General features: G+C 44.2%; 2 protein-coding genes and 1 long non-coding RNA gene across 3 annotated transcripts in view; 2 read left to right on the forward strand and 1 right to left on the reverse strand.

Moving 5' to 3' along the window:
- Nucleotides 1-1687, forward strand: part of FREM1 (FRAS1 related extracellular matrix 1) — a 131809-nt gene extending 130122 nt beyond the window's left edge. Inside the window, exon 37 of the mRNA XM_019554740.1 lies at nucleotides 957-1687. Coding sequence (XP_019410285.1) covers nucleotides 957-1156 — 200 coding nt within the window. The 3' untranslated portion in view covers nucleotides 1157-1687. The remainder of the gene's footprint in view (nucleotides 1-956) is intronic.
- Nucleotides 1688-3611: 1924 nt separating this feature from the next.
- On the reverse strand, nucleotides 3612-19006 carry LOC109323615. Its single transcript, XR_002104702.1, has 3 exons — nucleotides 18995-19006; nucleotides 17101-17107; nucleotides 3612-3883 (listed from the first exon to the last, which is right to left on the reverse strand). It is a non-coding gene; the product is annotated as an uncharacterized LOC109323615 (long non-coding RNA).
- A 490-nt stretch (nucleotides 19007-19496) lies between these two features.
- On the forward strand, nucleotides 19497-22720 carry CER1 (cerberus 1, DAN family BMP antagonist). The gene is made up of 2 exons (XM_019555286.1): nucleotides 19497-20519; nucleotides 22188-22720. Exons 1-2 carry the CDS (start codon nucleotides 19989-19991, stop codon nucleotides 22479-22481), a joined length of 825 nt encoding a protein of 274 aa, XP_019410831.1. The 5' UTR covers nucleotides 19497-19988; the 3' UTR covers nucleotides 22482-22720.
- Nucleotides 22721-26166: the final 3446 nt, after the last annotated feature.

The following is a 26166-nucleotide window of genomic DNA, read 5'->3' on the forward strand; positions in this document are numbered from 1 at the left end:
TGCTATTTGTTACTTCATTCAGCAACACTGCATAGTGCAAAAATATAATCAATGCAAGAATGAATGCAGTAAAAACCAGCCTGTTCGTTTTGGTCCCCCGCACCCCACAATCAGTTACCTTTGACATTGCAGATTCTCTTCAGAGTAATTATACAAAAGAGTATCCCTATGACTGATGATGCCATGACACTTAGCCAATTGTTATAGTTGCCTAGATCCCTTTTCTTAGCTAGTGTTATGATGATTCATGTTTCCTCGTTTCTGAGGCAGATTCTGCATCCCACTTCATCTAAAAGAATCATAGCACATATTCAAGTTTTCTTAGTCTCTTGCTTTGAAGAGGGTTCATCCTGGCCTGCTGCCTTATATTTTTTCAGGTTCTTGACAACTGCTGGGAGTTCCCCCAGTTAAAATCTAGTTATTTCATCTCACTTACATTGTCAAAGTTGAATTTGTGTTTCATGTGACAGCCTATTTAGTGTGTAATAAAAATGCTATGCCCATCAGTTATTCTTCGAGATTATGACAAGTTTTATGCATTTGAATTTTATTCGTTCCTTGTAGATTTGTTGGAAGTCACCTGTGAGCCTTTTTGTGGTTTGGTCTAAAGTTCTGATATCCCTTTTCCTGCTTTATGGGCCTGCTTATCACTGCACATTGGTTTGACTTTCCTTTATGACCATTTTATTGGATTACAAGAAAAATATGGGTTACAGACATACAGTAGGTATGGAAAGAATACTGTGGTTAGACAGGCAATGAAGGAAAAGTGTTACACTCTTTCCAAGATGGCGTTGGTTGCCAGGCAAATGTTCATACTTGTGCTTTCTCAGTAGTTTTCTAGATGTGGTGTTTTCCCTCAGTGCAAACATGTGTGTATTAATCAATAGCAGATTATAAAAACATGCTTCCTTTTGCACTGGTTGACTGACTTGACCTTTTTTTAATTATATTAGGCTTGAATGACCGAGAAAATCCTGGCCATTGGGAGTGGAATGGAGGAGAACCAGTTACTTACACAAACTGGAGAACAGTCTCTTCTCGTCTTTCAAGGAAGGGAAAGAATTGTGTTTTGGTACAGAGGCAAGGGAAATGGCAAGCAGCAGATTGCAGAAAAGGCAGACGGCACAATTATGTGTGTTCAAGAAAGCTGTAAACCAAACTGACATTCCAGTGCTCATATGGCCTTTCTGGTGCACACAATGTTTGTAAATTATATTTATTTGCCGTATTGTGAAGATATAAATGTAGGGAAACGATGTTATTATCACCAAAGTTTATTTTTATGGCCCTGTCATGGTCTACTACACTCACATCAAGTAGACTATGCAAGTGAGCAGACAAGAACAATGCTAAGTATTGCAACACAGACATGGAAAAAAATCGTTCTCATTAGGGGCAATTTCAGATTGGATCCAGAATTTAATCACTACAAAGTTGCAGCAGAATGGTGAGGTTGAGCTTGCTGTAACAATACAGACCACTTGCAAAAGTCAGGCCTGGGTCCAGTTTCATGTTTCATATCCCTCCCCTCCACCTGCCCCACGCCTTCCTCCAAAAAAAAAGTATTTGATTTATTATTTGTTCTAATAAGTTCAGAAAAGTTTGTGACTGTATTTCTGTATTCATTTACTGTTTAAACACAAATAACCTGATGCAATAATTGACCTACATGTTCTTTACTCAAGGAATGTAAATATCCTGTTGCTTGAATTCAGCAGTGATAACACCTACACTTTTATTTATTTCTACCCCTAACCCACAGTTGCAGGGAGAGGCATAGGGCTGGAATATTGAACTATGGTGCTGGTCAGGTTTGGCTAGATCATAGAATCATAGAAAGTTAGGGTTGGAAGTGATCTCAGGAGGTCATATAGTCCAAGTCCCTACTCAAAGCAGAACCATCCCCAACTAGATCATCCCATCCTGGATTCTGTTAATTGGGCCTTAAAAACCTCAAAGGTTGGAGATTCTGCCACCTCTTTAGTTAACTTGTTCCAGTGCTTCACCACCCTCCTAGTGAGCGAGTTTTTCCTAATACTGAATCTAAACCTCCCTTGCTGCAACTTGAGACCGTTGCTCCTTTTTCTGTGATCTGCCACCACTGACAACAGTAGCTCCATCTTCTTTTGAACCACTCCGCAGGTAGTTAAAGGCTGCTATCAAATCTCCTCTCAGTCTTCTCTTCTCCAAACTAAATAAACCCAGTTCCCTCAGCCTCTCCTAACAAGTCATGAGCCCCAGCCCCCAAATCATTTTCATAGCTCTCTGCTGGACTCTCTCCTACTTGGCCCAAAACTGGACACAGTACTCCAGATGTGACCTCACCAGTGCAGAACAGAGCAGAATAATTACTTTCTGGATCTGCTGGCAACACTTCTACTAATGCACCCCAGTATGCTGTTATCCTACTTAGCAACAAAGGCACACTTTTGACTCATATTCATCTTATTGTCCACTGTAACCCTCAGATACTTTTCTGCAGAGCTGCTGCCTTAGCCAGCTGGTCCCCAGGCTTTCAGTGCATGGGATTCATCATAGAAGGCAGTCAGGTTGGTTAGGCATGACACCAGTTATCTCATCATAGAGGGCAATCAGGTTGGTCAGGCATGACTTGCTCCTGGTGAATCACAGAATCATACAAAATGAGGGTTGGAAGGGATCTCAGGAGATCATTCAGTCCAACCCTCTGCTCAAAGCAGGACCATCCCCAACTAGATCATCCCAGCCAACGCTTTGTCTAGCTGGATTTTGAAAACATCGAAGGATGGAGCTTCTATCACCTCTCTGGATGACCTGTTCCAGTGCTTTACTACCCTTCTAGTGAGAAAATTCTTCCTAATACCTAACTTGAACTTCCCTTGCTCCAACTTGAGATTGTTGCTCCTTATTCTGTCATCTGCCACCACTGAGAACAGTCGAGCTCCATCCTCTTTCATACCCCCCTTCAAGTAGTTGAAGGTTGCTATTAAACCCCCATTAATCTTCTCTTCTCTAGACTAAATAAGCCCAGTTCCCCATGTCCATCCTCATAAGTCATGTCCCCCAGCCCCCTCACCATTTCTGCTGCCTTCCACTGGACTCTGTCCAATGTGTCCACATATTTTCTGTAGTGGGGGCCCAAAACTGAACGCACTACTCCAGATGGCTTCATCAGTGTTGAATAGAGGGGGAAAAGTCAAAAGCTCCAGGTGAGGAGCATGAATTCAGCATGAATCCATGCTGACTTCCTAATCACTGCCTTGTCCTCCAAGTCCTTAGAAATGGATCCTTGATTAGAAATGGATTCTACTCCATGATTTTTCCAGGGTCTGAAGTGAGGTTGACTGGTCTGTAGTTCCCCAGATCATCCTTCTTTCCTTTCGTAAAGATGGGTACTATATTTGCCCTTTTCCAATCGTCCAGGACCTTCCCTGATTTTCAAGGATAATGGCCAGCAGCTCTACAGTCACAATCGGAGGTAAAAACACACCCATGCTCCTGAGCTGGATCCAGATCGCAAGAAGCCACATAGGTCTAATTTGATTCTGGAGCCAGCTGTGGTAATGAGGTAAGCAGCGGTGCTGGGAGGTTGATAAGGCTATGGTTTGCCCTTGCCATCGGTTGCTTAACCCCTTCCCTTGCCAACAAAGCTTGGTAGCTAGGAATTTGGCAGCAGGCCTCTCCACCAAATTCCCAGTCCCTCTAAGAGTCCTGTGGGCCACATTTCACCTTTAGAGCATATGTTCAACATGCCAGTGCAACTTGGTACGTTGGGTAGGGACCTGGCCTTTTTTATCTCCAATAAGACAAAACTCTTTTTTCCTCTCCCCACTTTTCCCCCATCTGCATAAGTCCATGTAACTCCGAAATCTTTAGATCCTAATTGGATCTGCCCACAGAGCTAGAACTTTCCTGAGCAATAGGAACAGAAGGAAATTATGCTGATTTACTTTACGATCTATATCAAACCTGACCAGTGTCTATAGCCTGGGGAGGATGAGGCTATAATTTTGTTTTCTATTTCAAAGTGTAAGTCAATAATGGAATCTCAGTGAATCTTGTGCTAATCCAAGGGATGTTTCATGCATATATCAGGGTTAGTCTCCAGTAGGGTATTTGACCAGTCAAATAATGTTCAGTCAATTGACTGGTCAAATATTGGTCAAAAATTGTAAAAAAATTGCTAGTGCGTACAACTAATATGCAGAAAAAAGCACAAATTTTCCACTAAGAAATGTGTCAAAAAACAAACAAAAAATCATATTTCTGTCGAGAAAACTACAAAAAATGTAGTCTGTCTTTTCTTTCTTTCTGTAAAATTGCTATAATCTTTGACTGGTCAAAAATATGCAGTCAATGAGCCGGCCAATTAACTGGATTGCTGACCCTAGTTTCTAGAATGTCATGTGATTTTTCAATATGTTAACACCAATGGCATTTGCACCATGTATATACAGATGTTATTGTAATATATCTTTTGTCCTGAAGCATATTTAGCCTTTTTTCCCTTAGCAATCTAAGGCCTCATTTGTGATATGAGGCCTTTTATTTTTTAAAAAAATCAAAAGATGATTTCTCATAAAGTCATAGAAATTTAGAAATATAACTTAATGTATACATCACACAGTTGTCATGCCTAATGAATCTGTCAAATGAACCTTTTGGTTTTGTATCTCAGTATTGCTGACTATAAGGTCTTCAGCATCATAGACTGGCCCCAAAGTCATGTGCTTTTTAAGAAAGATAATACTGTGTCTTTTGATGTTGGAATGCCCCTTGCCCATTCCCAATAAGTGTGTGTCAGTTGTGTTACCCACTCTCCCAAATATATTGAGAGGTGACTGTGACCCCTGCAGCCAGATTTTTCTCTCCACATCCATACTCTGCTATTCATTCTGCTTCCCAATCTACAAACTGATCCTGTCCCCAGTCCTCCCAGCTGTTTCTCTTCCACATTTCCCCTCAGCCCAGCCTCCAGACAACCTTTAGGTCAGTTCTTCCCCAACATCAGTTCTGTCTGTTAATTACCCTCACCTCTGATTTTCTGACGGCCTTGCATTCCCATGTCCCGAGCCATCTTCCAGGTTGAGGGAGGAAGGTTGTTCTCAGGGTTGTCACTTTCTTCCCAGGCTTCATGCTATGGGGAGTATAGAAGGGATACAAGCATAGGAAACAGCATTTTGATCACAGAAAGGGAGGTGCCTCTGTGGTGTTGTAGTTGTGTGCATATATAAATTTCATTCCTCAGCCTACTCTTTTCTGTGCATAAATCTTGAGGCTTTGTGCAATGAGAGCTGCACATAAGCATAAATATATGACATTAGAAGAAAACATGTTAGGTTGAATCTTGCCATCCTTATGCATGTGAAACCCGCAGTGATCAAAAAGAGTTTACCTTGAATAAGGATGGCTGGGAACTTAGGCCTACATTTCTTTAATTCTCACTTTTAACACTAGTTTTAAGGAAACTAAAGAGCATCTAAGATTGTTCCATCAACATTAGTACAAGATAAGCATGAATAATGCAAATTGCGTGTGTTCAGTAATGTCACTAGATGTATTTTTGTTTCTCCACAATAATACAGTTACAGATTGTTCAAGGTATTGTGAATGTCTTTCTAAACTGTCAGACCACTGAGCTATACTGTTGTACAATACAAAACTGTGGGCATGTAAATGAACCATTTTAATCATTTGATATTATCTAAACTTTCTTCCAGATTTTTTTGAATGCAAAGATAACATTTTAAGAATTTATCTCTGTTGTAAGGATGGTGTAATTCAAACCATGTCAATGATGAAGCTGGCTACTGAAGGGATTGTTTCCTCGCATTACCATGTTCAGACTCCAGCAGAAAGGTTGAAGACAGAATGGGTATGGAGCAAAAACTCTCAAGAAAGCATTAGTGTATCCTCCTTAGGCTGTTCCTAGTCTATGAATAAACAGAAAACTTAATCCATCTACCTCTTTTCATATACAAAAGAAAAAAGTGCAAACAAAATCCAATTAGTTGATTCATCAGAAGAATGTCAGTTTGAAGCTGTGCTAGTAAAAATATCCTTATACAGCTAAAGTTTATCTTTCTTTAATTTGGGGGGGGGAGGGGGAGAAGAGATCCAGAAGAAAGTAGTTCAGCTTTTCTAGAGTGCATTGAAACCTACTAGGAAATGTATTTACAGTTATATTAACAGTTATACTAACATTTGCTCTAACAATTATGAATATAATCCCGAGAGAAGATTGTGTATATGGCTTTGTGGATGCAGAGGTTCTACCTTAGTTCAGTTACAAGACTGATGCTAGTCTACATTTTGTACCAAAATATCATGTTCTGTGCACTGTATTTACTGTTATACCTAAATATGTACTCTATACATATAAAAAATAAATCTTATAATCATGGACTTGTATCTTTGGTACTCAATAAAAGCATTTTTCCTGTGTCAAAGACTATGGTCATGGGCATATTAGAAATGTGTTTGCACAAGATACTTATTAGGGCTGTGCAAAGGTTCAGTCACTGATTCGATTCGGCTAGATTCGGTGGCCAAATCTTCGAATCCAGATCAAATCAGGAGACCCTTTAAGCTCTCTGAATCAATGTGGAGAGATTCAGAAAGATTCAACGATTTGGACATAGACACAGCTTTCAATGTTTTTTTTACATACCTCACGGTACTAGGCAGCTCATGAATGCTGAGAAGCTGGGGCAGATGGAGCATCTTATAGGAGTGCGGGGAGGTCCCCAGTATGCTTAGCAGCAAACCCAGAAGTGGACCAGAAGCCCTTTCGGTCCACTTCCGGGTCTACCAGGGAGTGTGCAGGGGGGCCCCTTCACACTCTCCTGGCTTGGTGACTGATGCCTCCGTAACAGAGAATAAGAACACATCAAATTTAATTTTTTCTGATCTGAAATAGCATACTCTGACTACATAGATCTAAATAATCCAGTTAGCAGAAACCACTTTATACAGGAAAAATACTTGAAAAATATTATCTCAAAATGGCTGCTAGTTCTTAGCTAAACCTCAGACAGTCAAAAACCTTGAGGCTGAATCGATTCAATCTTTGTAGGTTAGGCTAAGCGGCATAGATTGAACTGATAAGCAAGTGAACAGACATTCACTTTTGATTCCACAAATGCAGCCACATGCCTACAGGGGCTCAAGCCAGAAGCTGGGAAGCACTAGAGCACACCTACCTCCCTGCTCAGTTGGACCAGATAGCTTGGGCCAAAGTTACCCCACCCACCCTACAAAGGGGGTTTGTGGAGGAGGTGAGATCCTGGGGGACTGAGAGTTAATTTGAATCTGGAGAGGATCTGGGACAGAAGTTCAATAGACTGATTTAACCTAAATCTGATATTACATCCATCCAAGTTTATTTTAAACCAGTTTTAGCTATCATGAAAGATTTTATGTGCACTGAACTTCTGTCGTGTTACAGTTTTGAACTGGTTTCCAATCACTTATACTGGTTTATGTATAAATTATGTCCCTAACTTATAAGATTAAGAAGTCTTATCAGCATCTTCTTGGATCACGCTGCATGTATAGTATGTTTTTTAGATATCTTTCCAGCTGCCTTGGAGAATTTTCACTCATCTTTCTAGCCTCTGATCTTGGGAAGAAGGGGTTTATTTAAAGACTCCCATCTTTGTCAGACAATTCCAGATGTGCTGACTCTTCATTATTTCATCACAGAGCAAACTAAAACAATCAAACCACCTCCACTGCTGGTCTCCATTGCCATTCGAAGTTTGGAATTCATTAGACTTCCTCAGTTTAATAATGCATGGATACCTATGTTGTTCAGGTGATGTGGGCATCTGGGCAGAGTCTAACAGGCTGGGACACTAATAATACAGAAAAAAACTACCATTGTTTCTCATTGTCTATACTCCTCAGTGCATCAGTAATCCCAGGATATTAGTGCTGAGCTTCATTCTGTTTCCCTTTTTAATTTCAAGCATCTGCTGAATTCTCCACCACTTGAAATTAGTAAGGATTTCAGAGCAACAGCTTTTTCCTACCCTCTCAATTGGACTTTTTGAGCCTCAGTAGCAACATATCCCAACATGACATGTATATTAACATGCTGCTTGGCCACTTAAATTAAAAGAAGGATTGAAATAGCTGCAATACCAATCCAAACAGATCATAACATTACTTAATACTTTCTTTCCCTCAGAAAGGTTCGGTCATGAACTTTACTTCACGCAAGGTTTACAAAATGGCACAGCATCTCATGAAGTGAGCATCAGATAATACATATAGTGTATGTGTGTGTGTGTGTGTGTGTGTGTGCGCGCGCTATTACTTTGGTTAGTCTTTAGGGCAAATCTTCCCTGCCTTCTACATATCTCTTAAAATGTCAGATTAGTGACCTCAAAGACGGCATGTTGTACATGAGAGTTTCTCTAACATTTTCCCAATTTCTTACATATTTCCTGGACCGTCACAGCTACAACAATGCTCCAAGCCTAATACAGATTAATTATTATAATGGAGCCATAGTGGTATATATGTGACTTCTCTGTTTTTTCTAAAAGCTAGCAAAAAAATAAAGAGAAAGCACACATGGCTTTCTTTGAGAAGTATGATAATTGGGGAATATAATGGCACTAATTCACTGGCTTTGAGGTCTTTTAAATAGCTTTTTTAAAAAGCTGTGTCTGGATAAAAATTTAAAGAATTGCTCATGTAATGATGATACCATTTACCTTAAAAGAAGGCAAGTAATTCAAGGACTGGGTAAGAATTAGTTTTAGACATCAACTGGCAGTGTTACTTAATTACTCAATTTGTGACCATAATGACTGTGTAAAGTATGATGCGAATGACTAACAAAGCATTGTACTTGTCATCTGTAGATTTGACAGCATTTTACAAAGATGAGGAAGCATTAATGTGGCGATTGTTTCAAAATAAGTGGTATGCCTAAACCAAACTGCTGTCCTGAAGCCAAAGTAAAACTCAGTTTGATGATAGTACTTATTTAATAAGATTTAACATCCAAAACGAAGTGAACATACTCACTATCCAAATACTGAAGGGTAATTAAGCAGGAAAAATGTAATTTTATGCACATTTCTAGATTGCATTTTGTAGGACCATGAAAATTTCTTTACTAGACTGTAACTGTAGTATCATCAGTCCAATATCTCTTGCATGTAAGTATTTTATATAGTTAATGCCACAAGGACTGGATGTGCAATTTTTAAAATTCTTTTAATGACCTATTCAAAGATATGTCTGTTCAAAGATATGTCTTGCCTCTGTTCAGAGAGGATTTGAGGGAACCAAGGAGCCTGCCTGTGGTTCCTTAAACAGCTAATTGTATCTGACAAAGTAGGTTGTCAGCTATGAAAGCTCATGCCTCTCTGAACCAATGAGTCTCTAAGGCATCACCTTGCCCTGCCCTCTGCCATAACCAAGGAAAATACACTGCAAAATGCACCATGACTTAGTGGATAAAGTGCTAACCCGAGACTCAAGAAATCATGGTTTTTGCTCAGTGCTGTCACTTGCTGGGTAACCATAGGCAAATTACTTCCTTTCTTCCCTTTTTGCTGCTTGGCTTTTTTATATTGTAAGAACTTCAGGGTTGGGAGTGTCTCTTGTTATGCATCTTTACAGGGCCTGACACACTGCAGCCCCACAGTTGGTTGGGACCCCTAGGTGCTACTGTAGTATAAAGCTGGGGTTGTCAACTGGGGGTACTTGAGAAGGCCCTAGGACAGGGGTGGGCAAAATATGGCCTGCGGGCTGGATGCAGCCCATGAGGCCATTCTATCTGGCCCGCAGGGTCTCTAAAAAATTTAGAAAGTTAATATTGATCTATCCTTGGTTCCTGTCAAAAATGACAGGACCCAGGGGCAGTAGGCACCAGGGGCAGTAGGACCCAGGGGAAGCCCTGGAGAGCTCCTGCAACAGCAGGGCCTGCCTGGCCTTGCCCCCCCAGCCGGAAGTCCCAGCAGAGGCTTCTGGCCTGGGACCATATGACTGCACCACGCCAGAACCTCAGGTAAGGGGAGTAGGGGGGAGGAGGACTGCAGGCAGGGAAGGAGCCCAGGAAAAAGCTGAGCCTGGAGAAAAGCGGCCCCTCCCCTGCACTGTGGCCAGTGCCCCATGCTGCAGCTACTTGCAGCCTGCATGAGGCTGCCTGTGCCTGCTCAGGACACCCCCACGTGGGCTGTGAGTGCCTGTGGCACGTGGTGTTGGCCATGGGGTGGGGGAGGGGATGCTTTTTCCTGGACTCAGCACCAGCTCATTATCTGCCGGTAAGCATGGGATCCGGCTGTATGCTGCCCCCCACCTGTACTGCGGGGCTGGGGGGCACTGGGAGTGAGCGGGAGTGTGGGGCCCACACCAAAGTCCCAGGGCCAGTGCTGGCAGGTCCCAAAGCAAGGCAGCAGGAGTACAGGGTCCCAGCTGGCTCTCCCCTCTGCCTGCTGGTGCAGGCCAGCCCAGCTCCACAGACCCCTGCCAGCCTTCGCCTCTCTCTGGGCCCCACCGGTGCTGGCCCTGGGACATTGGTCCCAAGACATTGGGACATTGGTCCCAAGATGGTGACCAGGGGGCCGGGTACCTGTCAAGGTGCGGGGCTACCTATGCAGCCCTGACAGCTTGCCAAAACTGGATAAGCGGCCCTCCACCCAAAATAATTGCTCGCCTCTGCCCTAGGAGGTATGCGTGGGCAGGCAGGGATGGAGCGCTGCCACGCACAATCCCGCGCTGCTGCTGCCTGCCCAGCCAACCATTGGGGGGGGGGACAGGGGAAGCATCCACATGGCAGCTGTCTCCACTCCACATCCAGCTGCGTGCCACGCCCCTCCCCCCCTGCCTGGCAGCTGGAGGTACACTGCTCCACATCCGGCAGCCTGGGGGTACAATGACTGAAAAAGGGTGAAAACCCCATGTATAAATAATGCACAACAAAATAACATGGTGCACAGCATGTACACTATACTCTGCTTTTGCTCATTCCCACTTTCTTTGCTCAGGACTACTGGTGCCTTCTTACTGTATACTTAACCCTGGTTAACCTAAGGTAAGTGCAAACATCCACACAGAGCCACACCCATAGTATCATGCACTTGCTATTCTGGAATTCACCTGTGTATATGTGTCTTAGGGCTTCTCCATTGGTCCTGTGTGCTGATGTGCTCTAGGATTTTTTCTTGTTTTAATTGCTTGTCTTTTGCGGGTAACTGTGAGAAAGATGTTGGAGGACTATCATTTATACAAATACCTTTTTGTCCTATAATGCACCAAAGATTTTCTGTTTCAGAGCAGACTCAGTTAATCAAGTCTGTTCGTCATGCAAGCTGATGTGAACTGTCCTGTGCTGCATGCAGTTGTATAAGTGGTGAAATGTGTGCCAGTGTGCAGAAAATGGCAGCAGTGCACTTTTGAACTAACACAGCTTCTATGTGTTTTAGTTTAAAAGCGCATCGCTGCCATTTTCTCAGCGCTGATGTACATTTCACCACTTATACAACTGTAAGTGATGCAGTGCCAGGCACTTTTCAAAGGCACTGTGACACTTGCATATGTAAAAACGCCCTCAGTGCTCCACGGATTTTGCCCATGTCCTCACTACAATGTGGCCAGGTTTCACTCAAGATTAAAGTAAATCTTGGGCTTTAACCTGCACCCATGGCCACGTAAACTAACTTCAAAACAGGTGCCTTTTTTCCCTCTAGACACTAAATGAAGCTGAGCTAAAACATGGCTAAGAACCTGGAGTAACTGTGCAACAAAGATGCACCCATAAATACAATACTGATCCACCTCCAGGGATGAATTAACACATGGGCCACAGGGCCCCTGCCAATCAGGAGCCCCCTGGGGTGGCAGGGGCAGCACAGCCACCCCAGGGGGCATTCTGGCTGTGGGCATCTGGGGAGGGCAGCGTGTGTCTCCTTCCCTCTGGCTGGGTCAGGGCCAGGACCAGGGGCTAGGGATGGATGCAGGGCTCCCTGCAGACAGCAGCAGCTTCATACTCCCACTCATGCTCCCTACTGTCTGCAGGTAGCTGTAGGGATAGGACAGGACAGCCCCATCCCACCCTGGCTGGGCCAACAGAAGGCCTGGCAGAGGGGTGGGCGGGCAGCCATGGGTAGAGCTTGTACCCCACAAGCTGGCCCCCACCCCGGTCCATCCCACGCTGCTGGGGGACCTCGGCTCTGGCTGCATGACACATGCCAAGTAGAGGGGCTGGGCTTGGGCTGGGGCCACCTTCACTTCAGCAGCACTCACACCCCCTGGCTCACCCTAGACAAACCACGGAGGCTAGGTTGGCCCAGCTGCAACCCCCTGGTAGGACCATAGGGAACCAGACCTGGCCTGGTGGGAGGCCTCTAGTTGTCTGTTTGCCCAGGGACCCAATAAATTTTAATCTGCCACCGTCCATCTCTCATATAAAGTCCAATTATGACTCTTTCTTTTGAGTTCACAGGGAGTTGGATTAGGCCTTACAAACACACGCAGGCTTTGGCTCTACAAACATGCATATGAGTAACTTTTATGCTATAAGATTATGCTATGTGCATAAAGTTATGTGTGTAAGTGTATGTGCATGAGTGTGTGTGTGTGTGTGTGTATACGCAATTAAGGCCAACTTTTGAAGTTTTAAACCCTGTGTTCAGAGTTATCCAAATTAAAACTGTTAGGTAACAGACATGGTCAGTAGGGCTGTGTGAAAGGGACAGTGTTTCGTTTCGCTGTTTTGAAGCACTGTTCTGTTTCATTTTGTTGAAACTCTTTAGCTGTTTCTACACTGTTTCAACGTTTTGCTTATAGGCTATAACGGGGAATCATGAAAATGTCTATGACTTTTTAATTTCTTGTCTGATTTGGATGAAAATTGCAGGGATGGTAGCCCCTCTGAGGGCATGAAGCCTGCCATGTTTCAAGGAGATAGGTGCAGAGGTTTCTGGGAAACTGCACCTCAAACTGTTCAATGCAAAACTCTTATCATTTGCTGACAGCCACAGCATGCTGTCATCCCGCATGCAGATCTGGGCCCTCCCCCCGGGAGGGCTGTGGGGCTGTGCCAGACTCTTCCCGGGGGACACGGGCCCCCGGATCTGCATGCGGGATGACAGGATGCTGCCACTGCCGGCTGGGGCCAGCGCCAGCACTGGGTTCTTCCGAGCACGTGGTGCAGACTTGGGTGCTGGCACTGGCCCCAGCTGGCAGCAGCAGCATACTGTCATCCTGCTTGCAGATCTGGGGGCCTGCATCCCCTGGGAGGACTGAGGAGTCATTCCAGACTCCACTGAAGGGGCATGGGCTCCCAGATCAGCACACGGGATGACAATATGCTGCCATTGCCGGCTGGGGCCAGTGTCAGCATTGAGTTCTTCCCAGTGCAGCCCACACCGAGCGCCAGGAAGAACCCAGCGCTGGTACTGGCCGCACCCAACAGTGGCAGCCTGCTGTCATCCTACGTGCAGATCTGGGGGCCTGTGACCCACTGGAGAACTCTAGGGCTGTGCTGGACTCCTCCTAGGGGGCGCAGGACCCTGGATCTGCATGCAAGATGACAGCAGGCTGCCACTGCTGGCTGGGGCCAGTGCCAGCACTGGGTTCTTCCTGGCACTTGGTGTGGACGGCACCGGGAAGAACCCAGTGCTGGTGTTGGCCTCAGCCAGCAGCAGCAGCATGCTGTCATCCTGTGTGCAGTTCCAGGGTCCCGCGCCCCCTAGGAGGAGTCCACCACAGCCCTAGAGTTCCCCTGGAAGAGTCCAGCACTGTCCCACAGCTCTCCTGGGGCGTGCAGGCCCCCAGATTTGCACACGGGATGGCAGCATGCTGCTGCTGCCAGGTGGGACCAGTGGTAGCACCAGCCTTCCCTGCACTTGGCATGGGCTGTGCCCACTGCCAATCCCAGCCAGCAGCACTAGCCTCCTGTAATCCTGCATGCAGATCCAGTGGCCTGCGCCCCCCCAGGAGGAGTCTGGCACAGCTCTGCAGCCCTCCCTTGGGGTGCAGGCCCCCGGATCTGTGCATGGGTCTTCAACAAGCTGCTGCTGCTGGCTGGGGAAATAGCCTAGATCCACTGCCATCACCAGCTGGCAGCAGCAGCCAGCTGTCATCCTGCATCATCTGGGGGCCTGCACCCCCAGGAAGAGCTGAAGGAAGTGATCAGAGAGCTGGGGAAAGATCAGGGAGCTGGGGAATCCAACTGAGTATTGGGACCTGAACATTTCCTCAGCTCCCAGTTTGATTCCTCAGCCCTGTTTGATTCCCCAGCTCTCCGATAATTTTCACCGGAACTTCTTGGGGAGGATCAGGCCCCCAGATCTGCACGCTGGGTTTCAGCAGGCTGCAGCTGCAGTTTAAGTGGCAGCCTGCTGAAACTCCATGTGCAGTTTGGAGGCCCGTGCTGGGAAGAGCTGGGGAAATGATCAGTGAGCTGGAGGAAGTGAGAGAGCTGGGGGAAGTGATCAGAGAGCTGGGAAATTTAACAGCGTGTCAATATCAGAGCAGGGTGTCAATATCAGAGCTAAGTGTCAATATCAGAGCAGTCCTAGATTTCATAGATAGATTTCTAGGGTCAGAAGGGATCGATTAGATCATCAAGTCCAACCCCCTGCTCTGGGCAGGAAAGCGTGCTGGGGCAAGTAACCCCAGCCAGCTGCTTGTCTAATCTCCTTTTGAAAGCAACACTTCCCTTGGAAGCCCATTCCATATTTTGGCAACCCTCACCATAATGAATTTCTTCCTGATGTCCAATCTAAATCTACTCTCCTTCAGTTTATGGCCATTGTTTCTAGTAATCCTGAGGCGCACTCTGGTAAACAGAGTATCCCCTACCCCCTGCTGACTCCCATGATGAGTTTGTAGACAGCCACAAGATCACCACTCTTGTGGAAGCTGAAGAAATTCAGGTCATAGGATCTTATCCACAGGCCCTCAACCATATGAGTAGCCCTCCTCTGACCCCTTTCCAGGTTATCCACAACCCTCTTGAAGTGCGGCACCCAAAACTGGATGCAATACTCCAGCTGCGGCCTCACCAATGCTGCATAGAGTGGAAATATCACCTCCCTAGACCTGTTTGTGATGCACCTACTGATGCAGGAAAGAGTACAGTTAGCTTTACTTATTACCTTATCACATTGGTGACTCATGTTCATTTTTGTGTTGACTATGACTCCAAAATCCCTTTCCACTGCTATGCTACTTAGAATGGTACTTCCCAGTTTGTAGTTGTATTGCTGATTCTTTCTCCCCAGGGGCAGCACTTTGCACTTATCTTTGTTAAACTGCATCCTATTCTGATCCGCCCAGTATCTAAATCCACCTGAATTCGCTCCCAACCCTCTATTGTATTTAGTATGCCCCATAGTTTGGTGTCGTCTGAGAATTTGGACAGAGTGCTTTCTACACCCTCATCCAAATCACTGATGAAGATATTGAACAGTACTGGTCCAAGGGCAGAGCCTTGGGGGACACCACTGCTCACATCTCTCCAGGTAAAAACTGACCCATCCACCACCACTCTCTGGGTGCGTCCCATAAGCCAGTTTTCCACCCACCTGACTGTGAAAAAATGCACATCACAGCTACTTAGTTTACTTGTAAGAACTGGGTGTGACACTGTGTTGAAAGCCTTTTAAAAATCTAAGTAAAAAACATCTACCTCTACTCCTGTATCTAAGCACTTGTGACCTGGTCATTAAAAGAGACTGGGTTAGTCAGGCAGGATCTGCCTGCTATAAACCCATTCTGGCTGCCCCTTAACATTGTATTACCTGCTGGCCCCCCACAAATGTGATCCTTTATGATTTTTCCTAAAGTCTTGCCAAGAATAGAGGTGAGGCTAACTGGCTTATAATTACCCAGGTCCTCTTTCCTCCCCTTCTTGAAAATAGGGACCACACTGGCCCTTTTCCAATCTTCTGGGACCTGTCCTGAGTGCCAAGAGTGCTGAAACAGTTGCGCCAGTAGTTTCGCTATGACACCGGCCAATTCCTTGGCTGAAGATCATTAGATCCTGCCAACTTAAATACATCCAACCCCTCCGAGTGCCCCTTCACCAGGTCAGTGCTAACTGCTGGTGGATTGTTATCTCTCTCACGCCAGGCTGAAGTCTCATTGGGAGGTGTGATTGTATCCAGGAACACAGATGCAAAGAAATCATTTAAGAGCTCAGCTTTAACATAACCTATCTGTTATGAGCTGCCTTAGCCCATCCTGTAGCAGTCCTGTGTTATCCTGTGCCTTCTTCTTGCTCCCTATGTACTTAAAGAAGGACTTTCTGTTACCTTTAATCTTTGTTGCCAGCCTGAGTTCTGTTTCTGCTTTGGCCTTCCTCATCGCTTCCCTGCAAGCATGAGCCAAGCAGGTATACTCCTCCTTGGTGGCTGCCCCCCGCTTCCACCACCTGTAAGCCTCTCTTTTCCCTATAGGCTTTCCTGGATTTCCCTGCTCAGCCAAGAGGGTTTCTTGGTTCTTTTGCATCCCTTTATGTATACTGAGATGGTACCCCTTTGTGCCTGCAGGATCAGTCTCTTGAGGAACTCCCACCCTTCCTGGACTCCCAACTCACTAATGTCCCACTCTAACTGATCTCCTGAGCTCACTGAAGTTGGCCTTCCAGAAGTCTAGCACTTCTGTCCTACTAGTTATCTTTCCCACCTTTCACTGGGTACTGAATCCTATCAACAGGTGGTCACTATCTCCTAGGTTACTTTGTACCTGCAGATCCCCCACAAAGTCCTCCCCTGTGGTAAGCACCAAGTTGAGTAAGGCATTTCCCTTAGTGGGACTGCATATCTCCTGTGTTAGGTGCAGGTCCTGTATGCAAGTTAGGAACCTATGTGAACGGGCAGACCCGTCCGACTGCTCCTCCCAGCAGATGTCTGGGTAGTTAAGGTCACCCATAAAAATCAGGTCCTTTGAGTGTACTGCCTTTGAGAGCTGTCTTGAGAATTCTAGATCTAACTCCTCCTCCTGGTGTGGAGGTCTGTAGTAGACCCCCACTACCAAATCCCTTTCACCCCTACCCCCATGTAATCTGACCCATAGGACTTTGATCTGCCCTTCTTCTGTCCCCATTTTTATTACAGAAGATTTATAATGTTCAGTCCTTCCCCCCTCTACCCCCTCCCTCTCCTTAGTCTCTGTTTAGCTGCAAGCCAAGCAAGCCCGGCTTTGAAACTCGAAAATCTTCAAAACTTTCAAAACATTTTGAGTGCCCTCATTTTGTTTTGAAGCTATTTCAATGCTCACTAGCACCACAACCGAAAGAGACTTGAGGGTCTTGAATGACCACACAATTAACATTAGCTGGCAAAGCAAACCAAACTCTGGCATGCGTCCACTGATGCATCTCAAGCAAAACCAGGGATGTCATCCTCCTGCTTTACTTGGCCTTAGTGAGGCAGCAGCTGGAGTATACTACATCCAGTTTTGGGCCCCCCACTTAAGGAGGGACATGAATAAACTTGAGAGTCCAAAGGAGAGGCACCCACATGATCAAAGGCCAAGAGAGCAAGACTTGTGAGGAGAGGCTCAGGGGCACGAGACTCTTCAGCCCAGTGAACAGATAGCTTAGGGGGGACATGGTGGCAGCCTATAAGTATATAAAGGGTGTGTACCAGGATCTGGAAGAACAGTTATCTACCATGGCTCCCCAAGTGATAACAAGGTCTAATGGCCACAAACTTTTGGAAGGCCGATTTAGACTGGAGAAAAGGAAAAACTTCTTTACAGTCCTGAGCGTCCAGACTTTCCCCCGAGAGGTAGTGCAAGCACGTATTCTGGACTAATTCAAAAGGTATTTAGATGCTGATCTTGCTGGGATCACTTGACCCCAGTAGTTGCGAGGTCCCTTCCAGCCCCTAATGTCTATGAAATCAATGTGTATGAAGCCTTTTGTTTCATTTCGATGTTGCTGTTTCAAGCTCGAAATGTCTCAAAACAGCTTCAAAATGAAACACCTGGTGAAATTTCACACAGCCCTAATGGTCAGCCCTCAGGTTACAAGGTAACTTAATTGCAGAAACTTCTTTTTAGGAGAATAATGGTCTTTTATCACCTTCATATTAACAAAGGCAGGGCTTTACCTTTCCTCACATGCTTATTAATAACTTTCTCTAGACTGGCATTTACCTTGAAGTAGGTAAAAGCTAAACCAAAGCAATTTAGCTCTGTTTCATTCAGGAGTAAGCAGCCTCTGTTCATCTGTAATTATGGACTAAGAGTCAACACAAGAAGTTACCGCACAGCAGCTAAGACATGACTTTCACAGCATCTGATGAGGTAGACTATTGCCTATGAAAATTCCTACCTCAGTGAATTACTTAGTCTACTAGGTACCACCCTACCCTACCCTACCCTCTGCTAGGCACATTAATAATTCCCACTACCTTGCTATGTCCTTCTGTCCCTATTGAGTGCATGGGTGCAAGTATTCTTTTGTTCCTTAATAAATAGGGGTCAGGGACTTGCCATACCTTAGAGGTACCACAGAAACTGTTCCTGTGTCTTCACGTATTCCTTAGTGGCTGCATCTATATGTGCAATTAATATGAAGTGATAAACTCTGGAGCAGTTTGCTCCAGGGCATACACTGCTCCAGAGTACACTGCTCCTGGGCATACCTTCTACACGTGTGCCTAGGACAGCAGCACTTTGAGCCAGAGTGGAGCAGCTCCAGGCTGCCAGCAGACTCAGGGGGTCAGCCCTGGGCTCCAGGTGGTAGAATCAGCCAGTGGAGGGGCTGGCCAGGGTACGAGAGTGCTGAAACTGTGAAGCCATATGGCTGACTCCCCCTCCCTTATCCCCCCCCCGACCCCCCTGCCTGCTGCCAGCCTGGGACTGCTCCATCCCAGCTTAAAGTGCTGCTGTCCCGGTCACCATCCACATGTCTGTTGCAGCACAGTAAATGTCTCCACTGTAAGACAGTACTGCCCCTGACAGTACTATCTTATGGTGGAGTTAATTAATTTACTGTGCCCTAATATCAACGCTCATGTAGATGGTGACGCTTTACTGCAGAGCTAATTAGTCAATTCCACAGTAAATCGCACATGTAGATGCACCCAGTGAAAGGTAAATCTTTGGCAGCTTATGCTTACATGAAACAGGGCTAATCACTCCAGTTTCACTTTAGGTTATTCTGGGGCAGTTGTGGGTATATAGTTTCATAGTTGTCAGGGGCTGGAAGGTATTCATAACAATTGTTTGCGTCCACAGTTGAAAACATGACTGGGGGCTTACAGCATCTCAGCAGCCCCATGCTGTCTGTTCATGTAGCCAATCTGATGTTGGGAACCTCAGGTTTTGGCTATACCTAGGGCTTATTTATTATTGGGATTTTTGAGTGTGGGTAGCTACATAGATGTGGCTACACCACTGCAAGCCTACCATGTAGATGTGCTGTACAGTGAATTCTGCTACTGTAGTGCAGGTAACTCCTACCCTGAACCCAAAAACTGAAGGATCCAAATTACAGGTCAGTTCTGAAAAATGTCAAAATGTCTTTCTCTGTGGCTTGTGGTAATAGTTTATTACCCCCTCTTTCTTCTGTCCTAATGAAATATTGTGCCCCATTTTGATTCTGCCTTAGTGGTCTGGAAGGTGAGAAAAAACAAGTAAAGGGCATGTTGAATGAGCTAATATGCATCCAGGCATTTCCCCTTAACTCCTAGACTGCAGCTAAACATCTTACCCAAATATTTCTTTTAACAGATTCCCTTCCCCGACATACATTTCCACTGGGTCCCATGCCCTACAGGGGACCAGATTTGAGATAGAAGCTTCCAATGAGCATACCTGGGAATAAAGCAGGGCTGAATTAACACAATTCTCTTATCATAATTATAATCTAAAGCAAATTAGTTTAGTTACACCAGGATTCCCTCCTGTCCACCCCCACGCATAGCAGCTGTAGTATTGCTTAGGTCTCCTGTATAAAGCCAGCATATTGCATTTATTGAAACCAAAGGACACATAAGGGTAAAAGGGCACACTTAAGTAGGATCAGCATGTTTCTGTTTCTGCTGCTGCTCCAGCTGCTGGTGATCTCATGTTTTGGAGCAACAGAAGAGGGAGGACAGCAGCCAAGGCAAAAGAGGGGAAGAATTCAGCACCTTTTCTACCTAGATAAAACTCTGCTAGAAAGAGAGGTCCCTAGGGAGTTGCTAAGGGAAGATCCTACAGACTCTGAAGGAATCCGAGCAGGGCCTAGCTTGTATGTAGCAGCCCTTGAGCATGCTGCAGAAAACAAGAAGCCAGGAGAGAAAAAATTGTCCAGATTCACACTTCCTTTCATAGAGCTCCAGACAACCCAAAGCTCACCTGCACAAAAAGAGGCTCTTCTTTCTGATAGTCTGAGAAACTTTTCACCTCCTCACTCATCCCGCGAGAGGGAAGCTGAGTCTTCTTACAGGAAGGATGCCAAGAAATTCTGGGACCATTTCACACTACAAAAAAATTCAGCCTCTGAAGAGGTTGTCCTGCCAATCAAGACCGATGAGATGCATCAGGAAACCTGCTGGACTCTGCCTTTTTCACAGGTAAATACAAGTCATAGGAAAGGGGCCCATCACTAGTGAATATTTGTTCCTTTCATTTTCATGTGTCATCTGTAATCACTAACTAAAGGCAATACAAGTTGATTGCACTTGCTAAGCAACAACGGCACATTGGAATAAACAATATTACTGAAAAAGACCTGTTTGGCTTTTAGGTCATTGAGACAAATTGTCTGATCACAGAGCTGAGTGCCAATGAAATCAAGATACAATGAGCAGAAGGGTTTCTCTTTTTTGTCTGTTACCAAAGACAAATCATATTTCCCAATTTAGCCGTACCACAGGGAGAACAGTCATCTGGCCTCATGAATTATTCATGCATCAGTCTCAGTGCAATTGTTCAGGAGCTAGGTTGTTTTATTTTCTTATGGATAAACTTAGCTTCTTCATGTGTTAAATTAAAATAAAGGAATAAGTCTTTGTCTATACTAGGTTCATGTCCAAGAACACTGACAAAATGCTTGAAGTGTGGATGCAGCTCCACCATCAAAGCTGATCTTTTACCACCTCTAAGGGAAACAAACTATATAGATAAAAGTGGAGTTTTGCTGGTATAATGGCCACCAGAGCTATGTCCACCAGGGATCACTCTTTTTTCATGCCCCCTCATTAGGTTACCTTCATGCTAGCAGTAGTGTGAAAGATATATGTGGCCTAGAAAATTATACTGCTTAAACTATACTGTAGCATACTATAAACTCTCTCTAAGTGTGGCTGAATTTAGAAGTGTGGCATAAAGTGCTTTTGTTACTGTTTTTTTGGACCAACAGACCACAATCGGTGATCATAATTTCTCGCAAATGACCAGGCATTCTTATAACCAAACTTCTAATTGAAAAAGTTATAAAGGCATTTGGGCCTCTGTGATCTGTATACTAACTGCAGATTACTTCATCTGGCATAGCCCACTATCAGCAGTCCACAGACCATATTGTGGAAACTACTAAGTTATCCCAATATATTTGTAGTTTACACTAAACTGGGAAGCAATCCTGTTATAAGGCACCCTTATTTATTATGCTTGTGTAACTGCACCTACACCAAGGTACATAATGGTATAACTATGGGTATGTTGGAAAGAAATTGCACCCCTAAACAACATCATACCTTCAACTATAAATCAATCTTTAATTTACCAATGTAATCCAGCATTGGGGTCAGAGGGTTCAAACACAAAGGCACATTGAACTGAGATCATTTAATATTCTGGTAATCCATTTATGTAGACAAAATTGCAAGCTAGTTCACTGTGACAAAAGCTTAAACATTCTAAATAGCAAATGACATTTCTTTGTGTGCAATATGTAAAACAAAGACGCAGCCAATTAAAACTTTGCAAAGCCAAATAAAACTTGCTTTCCTGGCTAATACAAAGATTTTTAAAAATAGCCTTACAAGGTCTGAAGTCTATTCTTTTTCTGTCTGAATTCTGTTACAAGTTAAAATAAAAATTATGTTTGGAATGCTATAATAACACAGTACCAACTGAAAACATAACAGGAGTTGTATAAAACTAAGCCCAGTCCTGCAGACTTTGCATACTCATATTTTCCAGAAAGTCCATGAGGGTTTTGAATGTATAAAGTATGGAGGACTTGAGTTGACCGTATTTAAAAAGCCAATGTAACTGCAGCCTGTTTTCTATTTCAGGGTATTGTGCATGAGAACTGTGAAAAGGTGGTGGTCCAGAATAACCTTTGTTTTGGAAAGTGTAATTCCTTTCATGTCCCTGGCCCAGAAGATCGTCTTTACACCTTTTGTTCCCACTGTTTGCCTGCTAAATTCAACTTAAAACGTTTGGAGCTGAACTGTACCAAGTCTATCCCCATTGTGAAGGTGGTCGTGATTGTGGAGGAATGCAAATGTAAGATTCAGAAGACTAATGGTCCTGAAATAGGTCCTTTACATTCAGACTTGCATGCAAATGTGTATGGACACAATTAATCTGCTGAAAGGCACCTTTAAACTCCATGAGCATTTGTAAATAATAATAATAAAAACCCTGAAATTTTAGTCAAACACATTCAACTAACAGTGTGAAAATATAGATTTTTCTCTCTCAAATGCTCCTTTATCATAGAAATAACATTGCTTGAAATATATCAGATGTTTCCATTTGTGTCTTGAGAGAGAGGGAGGATGAGTGTGCAGAGTGGGAATAAGTGATTAAACCAGGGTAAGTCATTAAAAAAAAACAACCCTGTTCTTTTTACCACTGGTTTAATTTAACTGGTGTTAGTACTGCAGGGGGTGTGAGCCTTTACTTCAAAGTATATTCCCTTTAGATAACTGGGATGAGCTACACCAACAAAATAACTTTTCCCATGGATATTAGTGTATCTATAGTAGGGAAATTGCCAGTATAGGTCTAATGGCATGTCTCAATTGGCAAACCTTTTCTTTAAGTAGGCAAAGCTTTAGACTCTAGTTTGTGTTGACATCCAGGTAGCTCATTGTGGATCTCTTTTGCCATGTAAAATAGTGTAAGACATAATATATGGGTAACTTTTATCTTGCATAGGTATTCAAGGTTGGCCTTCTAGCTGTGTTCTGGGTTTGATCTTGGTTAGTTACCTTGAGATAGAAATGAAGGTGCCTTATCGCCACTGTGATTTACATGGACATGGTGATTTTGAGTTAGGTATCTTACTGTAGAGATGTCCTTTTTTTTAACGAAGCCAAAACTTTGGTCCATTCAACAGGGTACTTGAAAGCTCCTCTAAATATTTTTGTTTAAACTTAATTTTCATTGAAAAAATAGCTTTTCAATCAAAACCAAACATTTTGTAGAAATATTTATTTAGTTTGAAGTTTTTGAAAACTTTCTATGAAAGACAAGTTTAATAAGAGATCATTTTCTTCAGATTTTTGGAGAGTTGTTATAGCTTGATATCAGGGATTATAGGTATATGCCATTTATACCTATAAATAGACCAGGATAACTCTAGAAGTAAATCTTTTCAATATAGGATAAGCTTGGCTGATCTCCGCCTGTACACCTCTGGCACTTAGTTCTGCTTCTGGGTTCTCTCCTTTCTCTTATTGTTTCTTGCAGTCATGGCTAACAGCTAACAGTTCCTTTAGTTTCAGGAACCCATAGACTTTATCCAAATTCTAACCCCTTCCCAGGCCTGGATTAACTCTTTTGTGGGCCCTAGGCAAACAAACATATGGACCCTGAGCTGGTTGAGACCACCCTCCCCACCCCAATGCTGCTGCCCACGAGGAGTGGGGCTTGGAGCAGCTGCCACAACAGCTAGGCCAGCGGAGGGAAGGGAAGGAGAAGGGAGGGGAAGGGAGGTGGATGGGGCGATTTGTGCCACCACCAAGGAAGGAAGAACTGGCCCCCCCCTTGCAGCTCAGGGCCCTAGGTATGTGCCTAGTTTGCCTATGTGTTAATCCTGCCCTGCCCCCTCCTGGATTTTATTTAGGCCTTTGACCCCCCCCCCGTTGCCTTAAAAGTTATTGGGTGATCTGAACTAGAAGTCAGAACTAAGTTAACCAGTCCCCAAATGTGTATGAACTCAGTTAACCTGTTAAAAGGCAACTCCATGGCCATCTGCAAGGGGAACTCCCCCCAGTGTTCAAAATATTCGAGGCCTAAACCCCCCATAAGCTCCCTGATAAGAGATGAGAGCCTCCCATAAGAGACAAGAGCCCATGGCCCACCTCACACCTTTCTATGAACCTCAGGCACTGGCAGCAGCTCTTTCTGACTTTAAGCTACCACTACCACAGACCCCGATGAGAGTCGGAGTGTAATTTGAACCTTGCCTGCCTCTAAGATTTTAGTCAGACACATTCAAACAAACAGTGTGAAAATATATATTATTGTCTCTCAAATGCTTCTTTATTACAGGTATAATATTGCCTGAAATGTTACTGAAATATTTATCACAGTATGGGTGAACTTAATTTATTTACATATACATTGTAGCAATGTTGTATTTTACATATTACCTTTAAAATAAATCAATGCCACACTTTAGGAATGCAGTCATTTTTCAAAGGGCATTTACTGAACATTGTGTTTGACTGACAGCTCAGTTTCTGATCCTGCATCTAAGCCATAGCAGTAATTCGCTGTACATAATTCATAAATAGGGACCTACCTAAATCACAGTGAGACAAAAGCAGTTTCATGGCCAGCGCACAGTGCACAGACTGGATTTTGCAGCAGCCCCATCCCTTGCCACTGATTGGCAGAGAGGCCCCAGAGTGCGAGGAAGCGTGAGGGACCAGCCACCATCTTGATTGCTGGCTGCCCCTCCCCTCAGCACTGATTGGTGGAGAAACCCAGCAGGTGGGATGAGGAGGCAGCTGTCATCTTGTCTGCTGCTCTTCATGTTGCTCTGCCAGCCAGTGTCTTCCCCTCCCAGCAGGAAGGACTGCTAGCTACCACTGGGAAGACAGGACTTTATTTTTATAAGGTTTTGGGTGGTTTTTTTGATTTAGCAGATTTTGTGGACAATCCTGGATTTTGAGATTTCTGTGGAATCCACAAAACTGCAAATGTAGTAGGTCCCTATTCATAAAGCATTAGTATATAATTATGCTTCTGAATACATAAATTGTTTTTAAAGAGGCAGCTTACACAGTAGCGATTAAAAAGTAAGCAGGGCCTGCGACTCTTGCCACCTCCTCTTTTACACCAGTATAATGTATAAATGGCATTGAGCCAATCATGAATAGGCTGCGTGTACCATAGATAGCAATCCCTAGAGTTTAAATGGTTCATTATCCCTGTATTAGAAAGTGTTGCATCTAATACATTTTTTATTTAATACTTCACTTCTGAGCTTCATAATGTGACTACCAACTTTGCTAAGGGATAACCTCATTGGGGCAGGCTGTCAAAAGTCTCTCACTATCTGTGGTTCTCTCCAAGGCTTCATCTGTGAGCTTTAATAGGCCTGGGTTATGAGAGAAGAAATGCTTTCCTACAGCATGAAATAATATAGGCTCTGTGCTTTGCTTTGTCTGTTTCCATATAGCTTTCTCTCTAGAATGTTGTGCGAGTGCCCAATTCTAAATTCTGTCACTGGCCCTGCTTCCCTGTAATGCAGTACTGAACTTGATGTGACAGTAACATAGTTAACTTCTCTGCACACTTTGAACTCCCTGTGCTCATTTATAACAAAGCCCAAGAGGAAAACATTCTCTCAAAATTCACAGCACCAGTATTCTCAAACATGCCCCCCCACCCCGCCATTCTGTTAAACCAAAATCTGGAAGAAAAAAAGAGCTACCACAATGTTACTGTGACTTGCAATAACATGTTTTTCTTAAAGCCCCAGTTCCTGAATTGTGCAATTGGCTGGGAATTTTATTTTAAATAAAAAGGCCTCATGGCTGCAGAGAAAAGCATGAAGGCACCAGAAAGGCTCAAAACCAGGAGGCAAATAAAGAAAACCTCAACATGATTCTTTTATTCTCTTGCTTTTTAAGCCAAACTCATGAGTTGGGGGTGGGAGTTGAATGGGAGAGGGGGAAGAAAGAGACATTAAATTATTCTTGAGGTCTTAGTGTAACACCTGGGGCTGGGTTTGGTGAGGATTTGCTTTCTTCTTGGGCCCTAGAGTAAAATCTTGTGAGTGAAGAGGTGCCATTGAAGTCAGGGGTGATTTTC

Source organism: Crocodylus porosus, unplaced genomic scaffold, assembly GCF_001723895.1.
Source record: "Crocodylus porosus isolate Cpor-Errol unplaced genomic scaffold, CroPor_comp1, whole genome shotgun sequence".
In the NCBI taxonomy this organism is placed as follows: Eukaryota; Metazoa; Chordata; order Crocodylia; family Crocodylidae; genus Crocodylus; species Crocodylus porosus.